We start from the raw sequence: 19,868 nt of genomic DNA, 5'->3' as shown, positions 1-19,868 counted from the left end.
TCTAGTCATCGCTACCCCTCGGCAGATAGTGAACTTCCCCACTTACCGATCCCTAGGCCGACGTCACAAGAAATCGCGTATCCCGAACTTTTTTTTTGTTCGGCGCGTTGTTCCAGACCAAAGAAATTGATGAAATCAAGTCTCAACAACCATGGTACGAATTAAGAATCGATACCTTCTGGTCAATATTCTCTACCCGGAACTGGAGAAAAATACCGGCGGCAAAGAAAAACTACCAGATGTAGTGGTGTTCAATCAACCAACCGTCGATGCACTGACTTCGCGCGCACTACTGAGAGGCATCCAACTGGAAGTTGCGAATCTGTTTGGAGATTATGGAAGCGGTGCAATTGCAGATAGTGTTGCAGGTTTGTTCTTTTTCTTCTGACACAAGTTTTGATCTAACGGGGTGGGTACTGATGCGATTGCAATGTAGTAAAATATTTGTCATCTGCGACATCGACATTTATTCTACGGGTTTCGCGAGCGCATTATCGAATTGTCTGGGCAGCTTTGTCGCTAATGAATAGCCTACCTATTAAGAACGGCAAAAATTGCGTATTCAGAGTTGTGAGGGTCAGTGGGACGATTAGAAAGGCAGAGGAAGAAGCTATTAGAAGGGCGAGGGAGATGATATTAAAGGCCCGCAGAGACCTGGGCGAACAAAGTGAATCTACACTGGAGAAGATGTTTGGCACAAAGAAAGGAACTACGGCAGAATCCGCGAAAGACGTCATGATGGTGGATGCAGTGGATAGTGAGGATGATGAGGAATTAAGTGATGGAAATGGTTGAGGGTATCATTGATTTGTTCTAACAACTTTTACACCCGAATCGAATGGCGCCCGAGCCATCTCCTCGAGGTCATCATCGTCTTCTGCAGCTCTCGAGTTCTCTTCCTCTTCCTGCATCTTGGATTGCTCCTCGAATTGCTTCATCTCCATCTCCCGATATGCTTCATCATACTCCTCCTTACGATCAATCCAGCGCTCCTGAACATCCTTTATATCCATCGTTGTAGTACCCTCTCTCATAGCTACTTGCCATACAGTATCGTTCGCACCCTCCGCACCACCAAAAGCATACCCTCCGGCACGATCTATGACTTGAAGTAGATGCATCATACTTCTCTTATCTTCCACGGCTAGGGTTTCGAATCCTACCAACCCGAAATCCTCGACTAGTTGAATGATCGCTTTATTCAGACCCTCGAACTTTGAACCCTTCATCAACGAAGATTCCTCCTGAAGGCTGGGAAGTAAGTGTGAAAGGTCTTGGACTTCAGTGTAGAAATCTAAGTTGAAAGGTAGTGGTGGATACGAAGCCAATTTGTCCATTTTCGTCAAAACATTCAGATGTGGTAAATCCATTTGAAGCATTGCTCGCAGCGAGAGGATCAGATTGGAGATGTATAATGAAGGCAAAGTCAAGCAATACGAATCGGAAAGATGGAGAACTACAAGCTGCACAAATGTCAGCATACTGGTTTTTGAAAGTAGACTTTCAATAAAGAATTGAAACAACGTACTCTATATCCTAATTTCTGTAACTTAAAAAATATGTTTCGTAAAGACGAATGATGTGTATAGAGCTCGACCTGACCTGGACAATCAAACAGTACATAATCCTCGCCCAGTTCTGCCAATCCTTCCTCCAACCACTCCATGTTATTTTCTAGTTCCTCAAGTGCATATAGTACGCCACCATTGGGACCTAATGAATCTTCCTCCATGATGTCCTCTAGCTTTATGAAATTGCGCACGTCGATGGCGCAGGGATAGCTTGTGTGATCATTGGCGGGGTCGAGATTCACGATGGAACATTTTCTTCCTATCGCAGACATGAATTGCTGCATGCCATTACAATATGTAGATTTCCCAGCGCCAGGAGAACCGAGGACGAGTTGTGCGAAAGGCATATTGTGTATATGGTCGTACTGAGAAATCGAGAAGTGATTCGTGAGTGAGAGGTACGAGAAGAAATCTGCTTCTTTTTCTTGTGGTGCTAGATGGTAATAATCTCTCCTCCAGATTCGCTCTCGAATACACGAAATGTCAGATATTCGCGCTCAAATGTGTTTGCAAATGCCGGAGAAAGTGGTGCAAAGGTCGCAGTTGTAGCCCACTACCAATATTAGCTCACCCTTAGAACCTTTCAAAAGTTTTGTTGCACGTCTGTCCAAACTCTCAGCTTTGAGACTTTGAGAGGAGTATTATTTTTAATGCAATTTGGAAAGCTTGAAAGAACGGTTGTTGAGTATGGAGAGGGGCACATTTGGCAAAAGTTGAAAGGCTTAATGCAAGGCTGACAAACATCTTAGCGGTGAGTGTGGCAGAATACCTGAGCTAAGCCTTCTACAGAAACGCGGCTTCGAGATCAATCTAAATATTTCACTGGAACCTGGTTACACTTGAATTGAATTATCTTTGACGAATCACTCATTTGAGAAGCTCCTTGTTACAGACTCTATATTCCTGTGCGCAAAGAATTCAGCTCTGCCCTCGGTGTTATTTCTATCTTATTACAAAATCATGGCGCCAGGTACGCAAGCTCTACATCACTCCAAGCTCAAGCAAGCATACTAATATAGCTCTTTAGCAGTACAATTTGAGCTCTCTGAGCCACCTACTGACGCAGTCTCTTCCCTACAATACTCGCCTTATACCCCTACCAGATTACTTGTTTCGTCCTGGGATAAAAAGGTCTATCTATACAACACGGAAAATGTTTCCGAAGGGGGGCAGCTGATGAGAACTTACGAACATCGGGCGCCGGTGCTAGATGTTTGTTTTGGGAAGGATGAGAGTGAGGCGTTTTCGGCTGGTATGGATTGGCAGGTGAAAAGGTGCGTTTGATCATTGGGACAATTGAGTTGGGCTTGGGATGCTAATGTGGGATAGGATTGATTTGGAGAGCGGAGAACACACAGTGTTGAGTACCCATGAGGCGCCAGTCAAGTCGGTGGTGTATAGTAAAGAGCATTGTGAGTCTCTCCGCCATCGCATATGTCAATTGTTACAGAGTACTAATACGACCTCCTAGCTCTCCTCATATCCGCTTCGTGGGATAAAACACTTCACATTCACAACCTTTCCGACCCCTCGCAATCCCCAATGACAATTCCTCTTCCTTCTAAACCGCATTCTCTCTCCCTCACAGCTACAAAACTCGTAGTCGCCATGTCCTCCCGACTTCTCTACATCTATTCCCTCCCCCTCTCTACCGACCCATCCCAAGAACCCTGGCAACAACGCGAATCCTCTCTCAAATTCATGACTCGCGCTGTAGCCTGCATGCCCAACGATGACGGCTATGCCTCTTCCTCAATCGAAGGCCGTGTCGCCGTTGAATGGTTCGATCCATCCACCGAATCCCAAGCCCGTAAATACGCTTTCAAATGCCATCGCCAACCCGATGCTGCAGGCGACGGAACAGATATCGTATATCCAGTCAATGCCCTCGCATTCCACCCCACGCACGGTACATTTGCATCTGGTGGCGGAGATGGAGTCGTTGCACTGTGGGATGCCGTTGCAAAAAGAAGAATTAGACAATATCAGAAATACCCAACGAGTGTAGCCGCTCTCTCATTTTCAAGCGATGGAAAATATTTAGCTGTGGGCGTATGTCCAGGATTCGAGAATGGACAGGAAGACTATAGTGGAGAAGGATTGACAAAGGTGTATATAAGGGAGCTAGGCGAGAACGAAGCGAAGGGAAAAGGTGCGAAGTAATTTAGATTTAATGCCGTCTACTACTGGAAAGGTACTGTACTAGCCAAATTGTTCATTTAGCAAGGCGTTCTGGTACAGAAAATGAATAAGAAGTTTCAAGATTCAACAGATGGAGAACTGCAACCATTGAGAAATGGACGGTCAAATTATTACTTTGTCGTCTAATCTGCTTTGTACATCTTAACGACACACTCTCGCCAAATCTGAAGATTCTACCACTGCCGCACAAGTAAAGAAAGACTGACCCTCCTAGCGACATGGTTGAGAAAAGGAGTTGGGAATTGGTAGCTTCTAAGCGATGTACAAGCTTACATCTCGTCTGGTATCTCGTCCTGTACCTAGAAGCACAACATTATTGAGAGATGGCCGATCAATCGAAAACACCGAGTGAGAGAAGCAGCGTTGTGTTGGTAAGAATGTTTAGATATAGAAAGCTACAATGAGAGACATATAAAGCCCAGATATACATGTTATGAATAGAATATTGTGAATATCAGCCCCTTGAATATTTCTGCGAAATGCCCCTCTCTATCTTCTGTTACTGCCAATAGCTCAGTCTCTATGCAAATCTCGAATGGTCCATGTTTGTGCTCATAGCACAACGATATTCTCACCTAAATGGCAGATAATTAGGTGTTCAATCTCAGAGAATATCTCTTCGTCCCTCCATAAACTCATCCTTAGCTCAACGAATTAGGTGTAGCTAAATCTTCAAGATTGGCTTTTTGAATGGCGGTTTGAATGGTAAAGTTTTTGTTCTCTTTCTAGCAGAGCCTGGCAAAGTCCCTAAAGCAGAACTGGCCTGTCGCGTAAGACGACTTAAGCTTTTTTCTGACCTAGGCGTGGGTCGGTACGACTGTTGTGAGAACTTGGGCGACATTCTCGGAGTAGATGCCTCGCTCCCCGTAGTCTCGGTGTTTGGCTGGGCATGAGTGGGATTCGCAATGCTCTTGAAGTGATCGATATAGAAGCGACCTGGGGTTGACTTGCTTCTAGACATAGGTGTTTTATGTTCTTCCAGTACCTGAGAAGCTCGACAAAAGTAAGTTTCGTCCGGAATCTCATCTGGTATGAATGAAAGTTGAGAAGAATGAAGCGACTGCCCATGGCTGGTGGGAGGCGGTGCGTCCAGTATGAATCTGTCGAACTCACCAGGTGTATTGGATGGTTGCGGTTCCCCAAGCTCAGGAGAAATATCGCGAACTGCAATCAATCGTGCTTCTGGTATCTGAGGTGTCGCAATTTGAGTCTCTGGAATTTCAGGGCTAGGTGGCGTAGAAGGTCTATCAACAGTAAGGGTTAGAGGTCTACTCCGAAATATTGTCCGTCTACGCGTATGCAGACCGGTCGACTTCCTTTTGATGATTGTTGAAATCGGGCTTGAACTATCAAAGATGTCCTCTTGCGTCTCGTTCATAACATCGCTTGGCTTTGGCTTTCGAATTCTCCAACCACCGGCTTCTGGTAACTTTAATGCTTGTGTGGTAGTTTGCAAACTCATGGTAATTGATAGCTGTGATGCCTGGCTGTTCTTGTTATCTTCAGTTCTTGTCGTTTGTGATTCTTGCACTATCAATTCGTCAATCGGAGAAATTTCCTTGTTGCTAACCAAGCCTTCTGAGACAAACACCCCGGTGATTTCTTCTTCTCCACCCACTGGATTGTTGAGAATTGCATCTTTTTCAGAAGCATAAAAGTCATCTCTGTCGTCATCCTTTCCGTTGCCCTGTTGATTTTCTTCGCGCGATTCGTCTTCAATGGAGAGGATAATTCCGTCAATTGATTCATCTGATTGTTTTCCATGGACTCCTAGCACATCGAAGCATTCTCCACTCTCTTCCTCGTTCTCATGTTCATTTTCATTTTGGTCTTCAGCTTCGTCTTCTTCTTCGTCGCCCATCTCTTCATCACTGTCGTAACCAGATCCGTCGCTTTCTTCCATCTCATCATTATCACTTGCGATACTGATGACACTTCGTTCCGATTCATTGATAGATAGCACATCATCCTCACTATCTTCCTCGCTATCTTCGTCGTGGCACCTTTTCAAGCGGACCGTCTCCATATTGAGCCAAACTGCAGAATCAGAAGATTTTTTTCTTCTCCTAACCTCGAAACAATCGTCAAGATTCTCACAGTCTGAAGAAGGTATTCTAACACGCCGGTCAATCTCGACTTTTTCATCAAAGGTGACTCTTCGAGACCCTTTCCTAGTGGGCGGCAGCGGGGATTTAACTTCTGCGACCGAAATCAGTCCATCGCCAGAAAGATGCCCATGAATTGGTTGATCATCTTGATTGGCATCACGGTCTTCACGACTTTGGCTATCCTGGTCATCTTGTGGACTTTCCCCCGTTTTTTTTGCTTGAGACTCGAGTTCGATCATTACCGACGCACTGAGTGTAGCTTTCTTCTTTAGACGCCTCTTGGTTTTTTCCGCTGGAACTCTTCTTTCAGCTTGGGCGTTTAGCTCATCGACTGGCTCGTGGGCCTTTTCGCGAACCAACTCTAATTGTGCTACTTGGGCAGTCAGTCCCCATATATTTATGCAAGCACTTTTTTTCTTGGGTAGCAGCATACATCTGCCAGTCGGATTTGCTTCAGCTCCCACGAAACCATCAGAATGAGACGAGCTCAACTCACGGCGATTGCTTGATTCTGCCCGAGGAGATGTGTGGTAACGATCTGGGAACCGAAAGGCTTTGTTATCAATCTTTCCAAAGGCGCCATGGTATGTCTGAAAACCCTTTTTCTCGCCCTTTGTCCGCCCAACACTCTGTATAATCTTTAGGGCATCGGAAGAGTCTTGAGAGATTGGGTCATCTAGGATTTCATTTGAAGGCTCCACTATACTCTGATCAATATTGTACCACAAACTTGGTGGAACTTAGCCATACCATTCTCATCATCTGTCTCCTGACTAAATTCCGCCACTCTCTCAGACACTAAGTGCAACTCGTGCACTGGAACTCTTCGAGATCTCTTATTCACCCTTTTCTTCTGCTGTTTCTTTGGGCTTGGACGACCACCCTTTCGAGATGTATGGTCAATGGGGGCATCCTCTGAGCCGCTAGGGTCAGGCGTACAATCAGATGAATGAGTAGCATGAGACAATCCAAGAATATCGATCTCAAGGTCATCGAGATTATTATTGTTAGTGTCCCTTTTGTGTGAGCCCATAATTGCGTTTCGAACCAGCCGCGGAGCACCAAATGAAAAACTGATGTCCCTGACCTCAGGATCACTTGAAGGCTGTGAATTGTGTGTGCGTGAAGTTGTTCGAATGAGTTCTTCAAGACTGGTAGATTCTTGACTGCCATCGGATGTTTCATCGTTCAGAGGGTCAGGATTTTCGAACAGCGTATTTGATTCGACCGGGCTACCAGATCCATTGCGAGATAAGGCTGCTTTTTCATCGTCTTTCTTTCCCTGGGACGATGTGCTCGATGGCTCTTCGGCAAGGAGTGAAGTAGCGAGTTTGGATGCGATACGTTGCTCCCTCCGGAACTTTTTGCGCTTCGCGATTGTTCTCAAAAACCTCTTGGGTAATGGTTCACATAGTTGCTTTGAATGAGAAATATTCTCGTGGGAGGACGGACGCAGAGTATCAATAGATTTTGAAGTCCCTTGATCAACATTATCCCCTCCGGTAGCAACAGATCCTTCTTTGCCTTTATCTCCTATAGCCTCGCCAGTTAGAGATTCCGGTGGTTGCACGATCGGGGCTGGCGGTGATGTGGTCGCTGCTTCGTCTTCACTAGCGATGATTTCACTTTTGGAAATACGAGAATTGGGAGTTTTAGGCGCCCGAAGATGTCTTCTCAAAGGATTGAATCTAGTCATTTGAGGAGTTCTCTGTAACACTTGCTCCAATTGAGCAGTGGTCATACCTCCTGCAAGAGGTGAAATGATAGAATTTCGCGATGCGCTTGCAGGTGTTTCTGGTTGTGCCATGGCAAGAGTGTGGTCATATGAAAGAATCTTTTGATGATTAATCCTCACTGTAGGCAGAAATGATGGCGAGTATAATTATGATCATATTTTTACATCTTGGATATAGTGAAGAAGGAGATAGAAGAATGTAATAATTAGGAAGAGTGTTCAAAATTTAAGAAAGAAGAATTCAAAGATCGCGAGAAAAAAATGCACCCACCTAGCACCTAGGGGAGGCACGATGGTGGTACTTCCCAATTAGAACCTTTCTTTCCTTTTCACCAATTGAGAAGGAACGAACCAGCACCCACCTACCCAGCATTATATGAATCTCAAGAACTGATTGAAACCCATGGTCAAATTAAATTGATTTTGCCTATCAGAACACAATGATGGTATGAGGAAGAAACGACACCGCGTTTACTCCCAAAAAGTCGTCGTGGCTTCTAGTGCTGTAATATCTACTTTGAAAAATATTCTTTTTACTTGGTAGGAATCCAGCAAAAGTTTCCACAGGTCTTCAAGGTCATCCGAAAATCCAGTGTCCCTGCCATGAACGCCCCTCGACTAATAAACAGGAGATGAAATAGAAAACATAACAATATACAACCCATGTCCAGCGTGATCACTTTAAAATGCGCCAAATACATATGGAATCATTGCACTGCGATTTATGTTAGTACTGCGTCACACCAAGTATAATATTAATGAAGTGGAGAGGGGGGGCTCACCCAATTGCCAAAGTTGCACTCAGACCAATCAAAGCCCGGGTCTTAACTCTCTCCTTCTTCAAGTCGGCCGCTACCTTAACCTTCTTGGCTGGGCCCACATCCGAAGCTTCTTCCTCTTCGTCATCATCCTCATACTCTTCCACCTTTCTCTTTGAGCGAGTTGGAATTCCGGCGTCTTGCTTGACAGCAGCCTCCACCATTTCTTTCGCCTTAGCAATCATAGCCTCCGTATCCTCTGGGAGAGGGAGGTCTGGAGTACCAGCTGGCATCTCAACCTGAACATGAGTGTGAGTGGTCTCGATGTCGCCATTAACTTCAACATCAGTATCAACCTTGACTCTGACCTTTGGCTCCGTGAGTTCTTCACTTGATTCCTCCGTGATTGGTTCCTCAATTTGCGCCTTAACTTCCTTAACTTCCTGAACTTCCTTAGCCTGCTCCTCGACTTGCTCCTGAACTGTTTGGGAAGCTGTGGAGTCTGTAGAATCTCCTTTCCCCTCGGCCTCAACTACTTCGTTTTCCAGGACTTGTTCGAGTACATTCTTAGTAGCAGCTGCAACAGGTTCCAAACTTGCTAGTCTAGCACTTGGTTTGCGTGCCCTTGCGATCTTGCGCGGAGATGAAGTAGCATACTTGCTGGGTGATGCGGATCGACGGGGACGGCCACTCTTAGTAGTTGGAGCAGCTAGCGCCTCAGGGGGAGAGATTTGAGGGGCCTCATCTAATTGTAGCTTTGGTGCGGGAATTGGAGCGACATCTCCAAAGTCAAACTTTGGAGGGGGCGCAATTGACTTGGGCGTCTGGTCTTTAGTCGGGTTGACTTCAATTGGCGCATTGTCAAGCAGAGCTTTGATCCAAGGCAAGATCTGGTATTCCTCTGCAAGCTCAAGCGCATGATGGGGTGGGATCCAAACATTCCCTGCGGTCTCATCTACAGAGGTTGTTGGCAGGCTCTTGATATACCGGCGTTCCATCTCCTCTTCTGCAGTCTCCGAGTAGGGAAAGGTAGCCTTGAACATCCCGGTCGCACTGATGAAGCCATCGTTGCTACGGCGCATCAAGAAATACGAGGCGGGCGAAGGTTTGAAAATGCCGCTGTGGATGCCTTTGGGCAGCGGAGCACGTAAGTGTGCATAATCGAAAGTTCCCAAGTTCTTGGGCTGGGTGGAGTTGGACTTGTTGAGCTGACCAGTCTTCACAGCAAGATCTGTCTGCCCCAATCTTCTTCTGGCGACCAAGGTTTCATCTGCGAAAATTGTTAGCTCTGGTCCTCAACCACGTACGCGACTGGCGCATCGCCTTACAAGCTGGAATTTCCGAGGTCATCAAAGGATTGACCTTTGCGGGTAAGTGTCGCGAGGCAGGCATTGCGATAGTAACTGGCTCAATGATAACACGCTAGAAAGGATGCGGATAGGGGATTGTCGGATGGAATATTAGATTGAATAAATCTAAAGGTTTCGTTAAGAAGATTTCGGAGGAACTGTAATTCTGTTTCGTGGTTACGCGATTAGCAAACATTTTTGTTGATCTTTTGATTCAAAGTGATACAACAAGGGGAGCATAAAAAGAGGGAACGTACATGCAAAACACTTAACACGATCAACGCCTTCTTGATGTAGATGCTGCGCGTTGGGCGTTGAAGGAAGGAGGATCCGGTGTGAAGAAGAAGCTTTGATCTTGTTCGCGACGGGACGGAAGGAAAGAAAGGTTATCGAAGAAAATTGATTGGGAGATGCCCGCCAAAAATCGCAGTACATATACCTAGTACCTAATAAGTAGGCGATGTAAAATGTGCGCCTTAAATCGGAGTAACCCCAGACTGATTTGAATTCAACAACGAGCAGGAAGCAATGCAAGATGATGAATTTGTGATTGTGAATGCAGACGTGAATGGATGAATTATGATCAAGGATTAATTGTAAGTGGAGGGAGGCGGTGGTATAAAAGTAAAAAGAATACAAAGTTCAGTGTGGGAGATTCTGCGATCCCTGAGGGCTTTGGGACGTTTTTGAGTCTTGACAAGAGGATTGGTGGTTCTCTGAATCTCTGGCCATGCAAAGTGGATTTTGCTGGGGTGGGGAGGGGAGGAATGATCAGTGATTTATATGTACGAGCATGTATATATGTATGTATATATGTATGTACGGTGGGAGGGTGGATGTACGGTGTATGTAGTATGTAGTATGTAGTATGTACGTTGCAACATTCATCCTTTCTTCCATTTGCCATTTGTGGTCTTCCAGATGACAGACATCAGCTGTCTACGTACCTAGGTATATATGTACTGTGTACATTTACAATTCACTACACCCAGATGCACGGTGAGTTGGACAGAATAATGATGATATATGGAATAAATCTACACAAGTACGAAGAATAAAATGCTTTCTACTGATGACTTACTTATTACTCTCGAGCTACCGTGCCTATCTAGTAGGGAATATGTACTAGGTATGTAGTGTTCCTTTGCTGCAATTTGACTGGGACGTATCACAGTTCCAGCTACCTAGATATTGGTATTAGATAGGCACTCCGATGACAACCAACCAGTATATGGTTCTCTTGACTTGTTATTATCATACCAAGGTAGAGCTACCTAGTATCTATCTGGCTTGAACGTCAACCATGGAAAAGGAGACACTGGGGACGGGGGGAAAGCTTCTGGAACCAGTCCAGTATCTACGGCTGATGGATTGATTGGACGGGGATGCCCCTTTTATCACGAATGTTAAGATGTCACATGACATGATTTCACCGTACTTGTTGTATTTACCTGGAAACTGTCACTAACCAATAAATACTACTGTCTCCCATCTATTTCGTTCCAAAGACATCTCCAATCCTCCTCTTCCTTTCACGCAACAATCTCGAAAGAAACATATCCTCATTGTCACGAGATTCTTGCATGCCACTGTACCTCCGTGGGTTAGCAAGGATCATAGCTCAAGCCCCACTAAGCTGCATCTCGATTGCCAACGCTGCTGTATCAAAAGTGCAGCATCCACAAACTCAACAGCTTTTAAATTTCTGTGTTTGGACTTCTCCCTACAGATCTTCCTTTTCTTATCCATTCTTGCAAGCTACACTTACTACCCTCATAAATCTACTACAACATATCGAAGATGGCGGACCAACAAGAAAACGAGCTCTTGCCCGAGACAACTGATGGATTCAAGGTGGGGGAGAAAAAGACTTTGGATGAGTATTCCAAGATGGGTACGTTTTGAGACCCCTTTTATCCTGTCTTCTTTGTCGCTATTCAGATCCTGCGATGATCTTCAGCTTCTGTTCTGCTTAGCAAATGCTTCTGGGAACGTTCTTGACCTAGTTGGAGTCAAGCCTATCCCTTCCAGCTATACCCCGCAGTCGAAGCGGTCTGGAGATACTTATGTGAGATGATAGAAGGAGATCTCATTGGAAGTAACATTTCTTTCGAAATCTGGAGTCTATCTGATCATGGAAACTCAATTATGTGCAATAGTTTGTCCAAAAATTGTTGCAAGTGCCTTTGAGTTGCCACATCGACTATGGGGGTACAAAAACACTCTATTTTCATAGCTCTCTCAATTCTATCAGGACAATGGCTAGAAGCTTCCCCTTCCGCTCGATTACAGTTCATCAAATGACCTCAAGTTTGAAGGAAGTACATATATTGAGATAATATATTACCACGTCCCTTATCTACATACAATCCACTGTGCAAGCAGAACCCCATTGCTTTTTTAATGGCTCATCCCGTAATATACACCATAGTCATCTAGGGTTTACTGACTTTATATTTCAATGCAGATGCCGAAGATGAGTCTCTTCAACGCTACAAGGAATCCCTTGGACTTGGCGGTGGTGGACAGGACCTTAGTGACCCAACAGACCCACGTGACTGCATTATTCTCACTCTTGAGATGAACTCTGAGGGTCGCCCTCCAGTCAAGCTTGAGCTTTCTACACCTGATGCTCTCAAGACCTTGAAGGATCATCCATTCAAGATTAAGGAAGGTTCTAAGTTCAACCTTACTGCTACCTTTAAAGTACAACACAACGTTTTGAGCGGTCTCCAATATGTTCAAGTCATCAAGCGCAAGGGTATCAGAATCGACAAATTGCAAGAGATGATTGTAAGTGCTTCCGCGCATGTCAATATCTACACTATGTTTCACAAACTGACTCTCCAATAGGGAAGTTACGCACCCAACACTGACAAGAACCCCGTTCACACCAAGCGATGTATGTTCATATTAGACCTATTCCAAGTTCTTTAAACTAACCAAACACTCTAGTCGCCGACGAGGATGCCCCAAGTGGAATGATGGCTCGAGGTCACTACACCGCAATCTCTACTTTCGTCGATGACGACAAGAAGAAGCATCTTGAATTCGAGTGGTCTTTCGATATCGCCAAGGACTGGTAGATATTCCTATCTGCTTCACTTTTGATCTTCTGCTTTTCGCCTAACATATCGCAATCGCCTCTTTTGACACCGATCCCATTCTTGACGTAGCATAGCACTCACATGACAAGTTTTCGACATACCTTTGCGCGCATGTAATTTGGACGGCTACCTTTTGGGCGATTTTGCTTTTGTGTTGTGGCTAGGAGAATAGTCGATCGTTTTCTTCCCTACTTGTTTTCCCTTGCAAATTTATATTTTGGACAGAAAAAAGTTATGGGTGGATAATGAGACAAGTTATGGACGGATGATCGGATGAGTTATGAAACGAAGATGTTTGGTCATATCATGCGCATGATCTGGATTGAACGAACGAACGAGATGTGAAGTTGAGAAAGTACCTAAGCATACTGTGGTTGTTTGGAGGCATTCTTTCCCTGCAGGCGCGCATACATTATTTTAAATTCAAAAGACTCATTCACTTTTCCTCAAGTATAGAACTTCGTATCTCATTGTATTTCGTATCTAGTGTGTTTAAATGGACGGAGAAAATCATGTTACATGACTGGTCCTGCCCTTGCATCCATTCATGGGTATCTTCTCGTATTTCTATGGAATTTTGATTTACAAAAACGCAATTCGTAGGTGTGAAATGACATATATCATATCATGACTACAATCCAGTTATTTTGGAGTGTAGTGTCTTGTGTACAATGAAAAGGACATTGCTTCATCTGGCGCACAGCGGGATCTCGAAACCTGTCTCAGCTGTCCCGGATATATTCTTTGACAATTGCCTCCATGATGTCGAATGGCGGGAGTGATTGTTGATTAAGGAGTAGCGTGTCGAAAGAATGAGATCTAGTGTCTACATGCCGGCTTTCTTTTCGAATCACAAAAAGTAATCTGGCAGCGTATTACCATCAGCCGTCTTGTCCTGCCCCGCTTGCTGCATTTCCCCCTTGTGTGTATCATTTTCCGGCGCGGCAGCAAATACGTTGAAGAACCTCTCCCCAGTGTCGCTGACTTCTAGGACACTTGCCATATTCCCGCATCGGTAGCAGTAGTTGGGCGCACTCCACACAGTACTCAATCGATCGTCGTAGAGAACCTGGTAGCCTTCTTGGCAAAGTTGATGGGCTCGCAAGATGTGCGACATCTTATTCACTTCGAGGAATTTCTTCACAACTTGCGCGCCGAACGTGTAACCCGCACCGCGGGGTGAGAGAGAGAATTCGTCGCGCTCGGGATCGGGGTCGGACCAGACTAAGTCGGCCATAGGCCCTTCGTGAGGGATTTCGCGGAAACGGTCTATGATTTTTATTTGGTCGATAGAGTGTATTGAAGGAGAGAGACCTGCAGATGAATGTCAATATGTGAAGACTTCCAGGCCAAGGAAAGCCAGGTAGCATTTTTGCGGGGAGCATACCTCCATGAACACAAAATATTTGATCATTGATGACCACACTCAATGTAAGGAAGTCGAACATATCCGTGAAATGATGCCATACATTTGCATTCCCATATTTTCTGGAGCACTCCGTATAGAAGCCATACGACTGAGTGACTCCCCTCGACTCATGATTTCCTCGTATTAAATGAACGCGATGTGGGTATCGTAGCTTAAGACAAACAAGAAGAGAAATCGTTTCGACGCTGAACATGCCTCTATCCACATAATCCCCTAGAGAAAGATCATGTGTTAGCATTGGGGAAATGTGTGCGGAGTCAGAATGCGGGGCATACCTAGAAACAAGTAGTTTGTATCTGGACAGAAGCCCCCAATCTTGAATATCTCTATCAGATCGAAGAATTGGCCGTGGATATCTCCCACTACAGTAACAGGTGCCAACACATGAACCACATTACTCTCTTGCATAAGCAGTTCCTTCGTTTTCGCGCATATTGCTTCAATAACAGATTCGGCGAGGAGATTTTTCTTATAGAGACTTTCTATACATTGGTCGAGATCGACGGAAGCTGTGGATACATATAAGCAAGGCCTCTTGTCAGTTCAGAAGGTTTCGTGGTATTCTTACATGGCAGACCGGGCATATTGCAAAAGGGTGCAGGAGTTAATCACCTCCGATTTGCGCCACTGGAATCTAATATTGAAGGATGACAGTTGATACCACCTGTGATTTTCTGGAGAATAGTATTTTGGCAAAGCAACATGGTCGCTTAAGAAAGTATTCAAGTCATAAGCAAAGATAAAATCGTGGGTTGGTGGGTAAAGAAAGAAATAAAAAGATTGCTACTTATCAACAAATATATGAAGCGGGCGGGCAACACATGAAGTTGATTATCAAGATTACGTTGGTTGTGAATATACCTAGGTACCTAGTTCATTTCCGTGCCTACCTAGTATCTATTTGCGTGTAGGCCTTGTACGTTGACTGATTCGGACCTCTGGTAGCTAGAGAGTAGTGGTGCCAGATGGGTGCCTGAGAGTGCCTTAAGATGGCCTTGATAGCCTTAATGGCCTTAATGGCCTTAAGGTGTCGGATGAATATTGAGCTTTCCGTCTCAAAGGTTCACCGTAGCTAGTGGAATGAATGAATCGTTTAAATTAGCGTGATCTTTCCATCAAGCACCCTTGTCAATACCTACATAGTACCTAGCTGCATAGGAAATTTACTACGGAGGAGGGTAATATCTCTTCTGGTGTTTCTGGTGTCTCTCTCTCTCTCTCTCTACTCGCATTTTCATCCAAGTGCAATCAAATATTAGCATCCATTGATTTTCATCACAATCACAATTACCACCACAATTTACCATATTCACTTCAACATATTGTAATTCTTGCATTTCCTCCAATATCCGTCAATAAATCAATAATACCTGCCCCATATCGACCATAACCCTTCTCTCTCTGTTCCCCTACCTTTACTCGCAGTACCAGAGACTAAGAAAAAGGGCACCCCAATTCATATTCACAATTGCTGATATTATAACTGGGAACAATAACTATTGTCAAAGTCACCTACTTACTCACTCTCTCTGTCCTTCTGGGAAGTAAACATTCTTCTTCGCTTCTCTTCAGCTCGAGACACATTCGTTTGGTCAGGTCGAGTCAAGTCATGATCAAAGTATAAGGAAGAAAAGGAAAAAAGAAGTCATCGTATTTGTTTTTTTTGCTACACTTCTTCTCTATCCATTCCATTTTCAATCGCTTTTGCATGTGGATTTGTTGGGCTGGGAATAGTGACCCTAGCAAGGTACTTAAATAGTACTTCCTTTTGATTTTATTTACTGGGGAGTCCGGGGGGCTACATACATACAGACAACAGTTCATCCTTGAATACGGTCCATGTTTTTTTCACAGTACCGTTGCACCACATCATTCTGAACATCTATTTCAATTTCGCGGACAACAAGAACAAGAAAACCCTTTTTCTATCTATCCATCAAAGTCATCGATGCTTTCCATTATCGCAACCTCAAGGACCAAGATAACAAGAATTCATTAATAAGCATAGCCAACTTCTTCCTATTGCTCCTCGTCTTTTCTGTCGCGTCAGAATACATACTTTGTCTCTCAAAAGGTTACCGGTATTCCATCAACTTGGTTTCTCGACTCAAGCTCAACCCAGTGTCACGCAAATTCATCCTCCGACCGATTGATGATTTGATAGTAAAATAGGATTCTTTTTGTATAGAGGAGAGTCCGTTATGTTGGGAAATTGGTCTCAAGGTGGTCCTCAAGGACCACCACATAACTACAACAATAATTACACTGGCCCACCTCAAAACTACAACAATTCTTACAATGCTCCTGTACCTAATAAGACTCCTCGTCTTCCAATATGCTTCACGTGTGGTCAAGAAGGGCATTACGTCAAGGATTGTCCGAATCAAAATCAAAGTGGTCAAGCGTGAGTGATGAGTTGTTTCCATATCTTGATACTTTCTTCTCGTATCTTTTGTTCTTGCCAAGAGTTGGGCTAATAATGATAAGTACTATGGTTGCTCCTCAGACAACAAATGTTAATGGGTATGGTGCACCACCCCAAACAAAACAGTGGGCGAACGCTCAAAATGGTCAGATGGGTTCCAAGTATGGTCCCTATGCTGGCCCTGGAAGTGCTCCAATGTCGCAATTCACGGACCCTGGTCAAAATTCTCAGTTCAATGGCCCAATGCCATCTGCTCCGAGTCCGCTGTATCAGCAACATTCCACACCAAATCCACAGCAACAGGGCCCTCCACAACAGGCGTATCCTAATCAACAACCTGTTGCCAATGGAGCGAACTACAATAATCCATCTCAACAGCAACATGGATCTCAAGGCTATCAAGCTCCGTATATTCAACACCCCCAATCTAGTTCACCACAACAGTATGGACCACCAACCCACAGCCAAAATGGTCCACAGTATCCTCCCCCATCAGCCCCAGCCACCCCCTTTCAGCCTCAAAACAATGGTTACAATCAAGGTTACAATAGCCGAAGTTCATCAGTACCTCATCAAAGCAACGGCACGCCCAATCATGGGCAATGGATTGGTTCACCGCCAGTGGTGTCTCCTCCTAATGGACCACAACAACAGCAAGGACAATTGCAATCAAATCCTGGCTATAATCGTGAGTTCAGGAGGTCCCAATCACAACAATCTCAGCAAAGTGAAGGTCGAGTATGGCCCCAGCAAGGGGAAAGCCGGGTGGGATCTCAGCAGCCTCAGCAAAGTACAAGTCGGGCGGCATCCCAGAATCCATCGATGGCGTCCCCAGAGGTGAATAAACGCGGGCTGTACGTCCCTCGATCCAAAAACACTACACTTACCGCCCCTTCCAAAGCTTCTTCTCAACCCGCCGAGGTACCAATACCTTCAAGGGCCTCAAGTGTGGCGAGTACACCCTTTGGCTCGCCCAGCTCAGGAGATAACATATCTGAATGGGATGGCCAACCAGCCGTTTTAAAGGAGGACAGTCACCGGACTGATGAGGAAAAGCAGTTCAATTGGGATTACAAAAAGATCTTCCAAGCTGCAGGCGAAAGACATGAAACTGTTGCACTTGCCCAGCCTTTGGCCAACAGATTTGACATGACTCCAGTCCCTCTCATCGACAAGAAATCAACCATCTCAATTTCAAGGTATGCAAGAAAAGAAAATTTGAAGGAGTATAGACAAAGCGTCAGAAAGACGCCTCAATGGCCATATTTACAAGAAGATCCAACTTTCCAGGAGTTAAACGCTGGAGATGATTCAGTATCCTTTGAAGAACTTGATGCTTTTATGATATCGAGACATGGCGACGCACATGTATCTATTACAACTCGAAAAGCCACCGCTGCAAACATACCACGCACCGGTAAGCGGAAGCCAAGCCCAACGGACCAAGATGATATCGATGAGCAACTACAAGCTGATATTTCTACCCTGAAAAACAACAAACGTCAAAAGGTTGATGACCAGTCATTCAAATCTGCGGATGGCTTGCCTAGATTCTGTGGTGATAATGCATCGAACAACTCCCCACCTCTTCCTGAAGCGCCGGACGATATCTGGGCTCCTCAGGCGGGAGAGAGTGCCGACCCAACTGAGGCGTTACTGGCGTCTTTGGGTGTTTCTGGTGCTCCGAAACCGGTTGAGCCTGGACCTCCAGTCATGATTCCCATTGAGGACCTCCAACAGCCTATCTACAGTCCCCAGCAACCTCTTTATGAAAATCAGCAGACTCCCTACAATTCTCAAAACACCCAACACAGCCAACAACCCATTTTCAATGCTCAGCAGCAGCCTTTGTATACTCAGCAACCTCCTTTCAATGCTCAGCAACCTCATTTCAATGCTCAGCAACCTCCTTTCAATACTCAGCAACCCCCTTTCAATGCTCAGCAACCCCCTTTCAATGCTCAGCAACCCCCTTTCAATGCTCAGCAACCCCCTTTCAATGCTCAACATTCTTCTTTCAATGCTCAGCAACCGCCATATAATTCTCAACACCAACCTGCATACAATCAACAGCCTACCTTTAATGCTCAGCAGCAGCCTCCATATAACCATCAACCTTCTTTCAATGCTCAACAACCTCCTTACAATCCACACCAAACTCCTTATAATGCCCAGCAGCCTTCATACAACCAACAACCACCGTTCAATACCGAGCAACGTCCTTTCAATGCTCAACAACCTCCATTTGTTGCCCAGCAGCACCCTTTTAGTCCTCAACAGCCTCCTTACAACGCTCAACAACCTTATAATGCACAGCGACATCCTTTCAATCCTACCATGGCAGGTCAACCATTTAGACAAGACCCAGGCTATGCTAATGCTCGCCCTTCAAATTCCGGACCCCAAGGCTTCAATCACCAAAACATACCCCCGCCACCACCACCAATTGAAGAGGAGCCTATGTTCGACCCGTGGCCAGAACACAATGTTACGACAACACCACCTCCCCCTGATCACACGGACAATGATAAGGAAAATGGGAAGAAAGACGATGAGGGAAATACTGCGGTGGATTCTCCTTTGAGTCCCACTTCATTAGAAATCCTTGCGGAAATAAAGAAGGAACCTGCGAAACCACGAAAAATCGTCCGAATAATCAGTGGCAAGAAGAGCAAGGAATCGTCGCGTTTATCTGAGGAAGCCACTCCAAAACTCAAAAGAGCTCCACCAGTGGTCGATGCAGCTTATGGGTAAGATTTGAAGCTTGATATTGTCTACATATGCTAATATATCATTTCGCAGTCGCCGTTGGTAGCTAAATCCCTATCATCACCCCTCGACAATTGATGGCTGGTCTTGGTCAGGTAAACCGCATATAGTTTGCAGAAGAGCCTTTTGGATTTAGAAAACCTTCAAGTAGTCGGTTGTCCACCATGGCTCTGTTTATATTCTTTGTACAAATAAAAATTTCATGCATGGGCGGCGTTATTCAGGTTTTTGAGATGGAGTTCAGGAATGCCTTTTCAGTTGATGGTTTTCTGTACAATCCTCATTGCGCATGCATCAATGCATTTTATGGCATTACAAGAGCCGATGTAGTGAATGAACCTAGATAATTTATTCTATTTGGAGACTCTTCAGTGGGAATCCGTTCTGCTCAAGACTACTTGCTGTTCAGAGCGAA

The 19,868-nt window shown here is 44.9% G+C and overlaps 9 protein-coding genes across 9 annotated transcripts; 4 read left to right on the top strand and 5 right to left on the bottom strand.

The window, feature by feature from the left end:
• Positions 1–124: 124 nt before the first annotated feature.
• Positions 125–945, top strand: EAE98_006804 (uncharacterized protein). The gene is made up of 2 exons (XM_038954427.1): positions 125–368; positions 437–945. The coding sequence occupies exons 1-2, from the start codon at positions 152–154 to the stop codon at positions 793–795; spliced, it is 576 nt and encodes a 191-aa protein (XP_038809107.1). The 5' UTR covers positions 125–151; the 3' UTR covers positions 796–945.
• EAE98_006803 (uncharacterized protein) lies at positions 801–1,918 on the bottom strand (the record flags this gene model as incomplete). The annotated part of the gene is made up of 2 exons (XM_038954426.1): positions 801–1,463; positions 1,529–1,918. 2 exons carry the CDS (start codon positions 1,916–1,918, stop codon positions 801–803), a joined length of 1,053 nt encoding a protein of 350 aa, XP_038809106.1.
• A 613-nt stretch (positions 1,919–2,531) lies between these two features.
• Positions 2,532–3,734, top strand: EAE98_006802 (uncharacterized protein; the record flags this gene model as incomplete). The annotated part of the gene is made up of 4 exons (XM_038954425.1): positions 2,532–2,541; positions 2,599–2,845; positions 2,901–2,983; positions 3,043–3,734. 4 exons carry the CDS (start codon positions 2,532–2,534, stop codon positions 3,732–3,734), a joined length of 1,032 nt encoding a protein of 343 aa, XP_038809105.1.
• A 703-nt stretch (positions 3,735–4,437) lies between these two features.
• Positions 4,438–7,688, bottom strand: EAE98_006801 (uncharacterized protein; the record flags this gene model as incomplete). Its single annotated transcript, XM_038954424.1, has 2 exons — positions 4,438–6,581; positions 6,632–7,688. 2 exons carry the CDS (start codon positions 7,686–7,688, stop codon positions 4,438–4,440), a joined length of 3,201 nt encoding a protein of 1,066 aa, XP_038809104.1.
• Positions 7,689–8,297: 609 nt separating this feature from the next.
• Positions 8,298–9,766, bottom strand: EAE98_006800 (uncharacterized protein; the record flags this gene model as incomplete). The annotated part of the gene is made up of 3 exons (XM_038954423.1): positions 8,298–8,331; positions 8,399–9,644; positions 9,703–9,766. 3 exons carry the CDS (start codon positions 9,764–9,766, stop codon positions 8,298–8,300), a joined length of 1,344 nt encoding a protein of 447 aa, XP_038809103.1.
• A 95-nt stretch (positions 9,767–9,861) lies between these two features.
• Positions 9,862–10,158, bottom strand: EAE98_006799 (uncharacterized protein; the record flags this gene model as incomplete). The annotated part of the gene is made up of 2 exons (XM_038954422.1): positions 9,862–9,881; positions 9,981–10,158. The coding sequence occupies 2 exons, from the start codon at positions 10,156–10,158 to the stop codon at positions 9,862–9,864; spliced, it is 198 nt and encodes a 65-aa protein (XP_038809102.1).
• A 631-nt stretch (positions 10,159–10,789) lies between these two features.
• Positions 10,790–13,316, top strand: EAE98_006798 (uncharacterized protein). The gene is made up of 4 exons (XM_038954421.1): positions 10,790–11,617; positions 12,191–12,516; positions 12,577–12,625; positions 12,679–13,316. Exons 1-4 carry the CDS (start codon positions 11,524–11,526, stop codon positions 12,807–12,809), a joined length of 600 nt encoding a protein of 199 aa, XP_038809101.1. The 5' UTR covers positions 10,790–11,523; the 3' UTR covers positions 12,810–13,316.
• Positions 13,317–13,680: 364 nt separating this feature from the next.
• On the bottom strand, positions 13,681–14,843 carry EAE98_006797 (uncharacterized protein; the record flags this gene model as incomplete). The annotated part of the gene is made up of 4 exons (XM_038954420.1): positions 13,681–14,144; positions 14,218–14,472; positions 14,535–14,768; positions 14,828–14,843. 4 exons carry the CDS (start codon positions 14,841–14,843, stop codon positions 13,681–13,683), a joined length of 969 nt encoding a protein of 322 aa, XP_038809100.1.
• Positions 14,844–16,460: 1,617 nt separating this feature from the next.
• Positions 16,461–19,499, top strand: EAE98_006796 (uncharacterized protein; the record flags this gene model as incomplete). Its single annotated transcript, XM_038954419.1, has 3 exons — positions 16,461–16,663; positions 16,747–19,434; positions 19,487–19,499. 3 exons carry the CDS (start codon positions 16,461–16,463, stop codon positions 19,497–19,499), a joined length of 2,904 nt encoding a protein of 967 aa, XP_038809099.1.
• Between the last annotated feature and the right edge of the window lie 369 nt (positions 19,500–19,868).

Source organism: Botrytis deweyae (genome assembly GCF_014898535.1).
Source record: "Botrytis deweyae strain B1 chromosome Unknown BDEW_015, whole genome shotgun sequence".
Taxonomy (NCBI): Eukaryota; Fungi; Ascomycota; class Leotiomycetes; order Helotiales; family Sclerotiniaceae; genus Botrytis; species Botrytis deweyae.
Note: the sequence above shows the minus strand (reverse complement) of the source record. Positions and strands in the feature narration are given on the sequence as shown.

Bases quoted from the DNA above. Each gene is read 5' to 3' on its own strand.
- EAE98_006804 (XM_038954427.1), top strand. From the start codon at position 152: ATGGTACGAATTAAGAATCGATACCTTCTGGTCAATATTCTCTACCCG. The intron at 369-436 runs GTTTGTTCTTTT...ATTGCAATGTAG, and splicing joins AATTGCAGATAGTGTTGCAG to TAAAATATTTGTCATCTGCG.
- EAE98_006798 (XM_038954421.1), top strand. From the start codon at position 11,524: ATGGCGGACCAACAAGAAAACGAGCTCTTGCCCGAGACAACTGATGGA. The intron at 11,618-12,190 runs GTACGTTTTGAG...ATTTCAATGCAG, and splicing joins GGATGAGTATTCCAAGATGG to ATGCCGAAGATGAGTCTCTT. The intron at 12,626-12,678 runs GTATGTTCATAT...CAAACACTCTAG, and splicing joins CCCCGTTCACACCAAGCGAT to TCGCCGACGAGGATGCCCCA.